General features: G+C 49.8%; 1 protein-coding gene across 1 annotated transcript in view; it reads left to right on the top strand.

Annotated features, from left to right (window-relative positions):
- Window positions 1-301: 301 nt before the first annotated feature.
- LOC118574732 (doublesex- and mab-3-related transcription factor C1-like) overlaps window positions 302-2,313 on the top strand; it is a 5,352-nt gene continuing 3,340 nt past the window's right edge. The window contains exon 1 of the mRNA XM_036175639.1: window positions 302-387. Within this exon, the coding sequence (XP_036031532.1) occupies window positions 302-387 (86 nt within the window). The remainder of the gene's footprint in view (window positions 388-2,313) is intronic.

Consider the following 2,313-nt stretch of genomic DNA (forward strand, 5'->3'; position numbering starts at 1 on the left):
ATCCAGGTGGTCAGGGAGCCCAGAGGAGAGACATGGATCCGTGGGAAGGGAGCATCTGGGAGGCCAGCAGGCCTTTCCAGCTGTGGGACACGGTAGCAGGCACCCTGTCAGGGATGCCACACTAGAGATGGGTCAAAACTGCAAGTGATGCCCTCCCTGTGGCTTGTGTGGGATACCTGGAGGACTCCTGCTTCCCATGGAAGTGGAGAGGCTAGGAATTACAGGATGCTGGAGGGCTGCTGAAGATAGCAAGAACCTGTGTGACAGGAGGGACCCACTCTTTAGTTGTACCTGAGAGAGGATGAGAAATGAGTGGGAGTGGGCACTCTTGCCTCTGAGGTTTGCCAGAGGGACGGCCCAGCAGCAGCAGCAGCAGCAGCAGCTGGGGTAGGTGCTCTGGACTCTGGCACCCATGCAGCGTGGACCCTACACACTCTGGCTCCGGAACCCATCATTTCTAAGGAGTGGCAGGAGAGGAACAAGTGTCCATTCACCGGAACAGAGGTTGTCCCCTGAGGCGAGGGCTCAGAGCAGAGGTCGGCTGCTGGGGCTGTGAGAGCCAGGGCTCCGTGTGTTACGAGTGCAGTGCTAGGATTAGAGTGAGGTTCCATAAAGTAGAGAAGAAAAACAAAGGCCTGTGTGTGAGCAGCTGGAAAGGATTCTGCTGGTGTTGTGGAACACTGTGGATGGAAGTGAGACAGAAGTGTGTCTAAGCAGAGGCAGCATAAGCCTTGGTGGCCAGACCGAGATTCCAATCCTATTAAGATGGGCTGCAGAGGTTTTTTATGAGTAGACTGTGAGCTGATGAAAGCGTAGCTCTACCCAGTGTTGATGGCCTGTATGTACAGCGTGGGCTATTGAAGAAACCCCCGCTCCCTGTGCTGGCTATAGGATGGCCTCCAGTGGATATCAGGAGCATAGTAGCTAGCCTGTGAGTCCCTTCCGCCCTTACAGGCTGCTGGTCACATTCATGCGTGTGCTGGTGTGTCTTGGAATCCTCTTGTCCTCCAGATGCACAATCCCCATGGGAATCTGGTAACAGCAAATCCTGGGGACTCCCCTGGGGGCTGTGGGGTCCAGAGAGCACTGGAATCTAAAACCCCCTCACTCTTTCCCTTCTGTGAGGAAAACAAGGAGAGATGTCTCTGGTGGAATGGGGGGTGACGGTATGGAATCTGAGGTGAACTGGACGAAGTGTGTGGGAATGTTCTGTTTTTCTCTGGAATAGGGTTCTTGGGCGCGAATATGTGGATGTCAGTCTAAACCCCTAACTTGAGGTGCCCCAAACATTTCCTTTCCACTTGAAGCCCACAGGCCATTGTCAGTTATGTAGGCTGCGTATTAGATGCTATATATTTTTGCAGTTCTTACGTCAGATTTTCTCAAAAATGGTCATGGAGGATACATTGTCTATAGCCCATAGCCCTAATAGGTACCTCAGCGAGCTCTACTGTCCCAGGAAAAGTACTAAGGATGTGGACTATTCTCTTGCTTACTTTTTTTTTTTAAATTTATTTATTATGTATACAGTGTTCTGCCTGCATGTATGTCTGCAGGCCAGAAGAGGGCACCAGATCTCTTATTGTAGATGGTTGTGAGCCACCATGTGGTTGGTGGGAATCGAACTCAGGAACCTTTGGAAGAGCAGCCACTGCTCTTGACTTCTGAGCCATCTCTCCAGCACCCCTCTTGCTTACTTTTTAAAATGTCCCCTGTATCCAAATGCCAAGATCATCCCACCTAAATTAATTTTTCTTGTTTTGGAAGAGGTGCAGGAGCAATATTGGTACAGAATTCAACAGATATATCAAGACTTATTTCCACCCAAATGGAAAAGAAGCATAAGAAAGCCAGATGTGGCAGAATGGAGAAGGGTGAGCCTACAGAAGGAGGGACTTCCCCAGAGTGCTGCTCTCCCATCAATAAGTGGAGGCAAAAATTTCACTCTTTCTACAAGGCTAAGCTCCACTCCGGGAGGCACTGTGGGATCTGGGTCCCCATTTTGACAGAAAAGAAAGTATTTTGAGGGTCCCCCATGATGTTCGAATCTGTGTGGTTTCTGAAGTCCAGGATGTTGTTGCCTCTGTCTCTGATACCTGGTGTTGCCAATTTCTTTATTTTTAATTATTTTTATGTCATGTTGTTGGTTGTTTTGCACACATCTGTGTACCATGCGGGTGCCAGGTGCCCATAGAGGTCAAAACACTAGGCAGCTAGATCTCTTGGAACTGGAGTTATACTCAGTTGTAAGCCAAGGTGTGGGTGGTGGGAATCGAACCCAGGTCCTCTACAATAGAAGCAGGGCCTCAACCA

This window comes from Onychomys torridus, chromosome X, assembly GCF_903995425.1.
Source record: "Onychomys torridus chromosome X, mOncTor1.1, whole genome shotgun sequence".
NCBI classification, from domain to species: domain Eukaryota; kingdom Metazoa; phylum Chordata; class Mammalia; order Rodentia; family Cricetidae; genus Onychomys; species Onychomys torridus.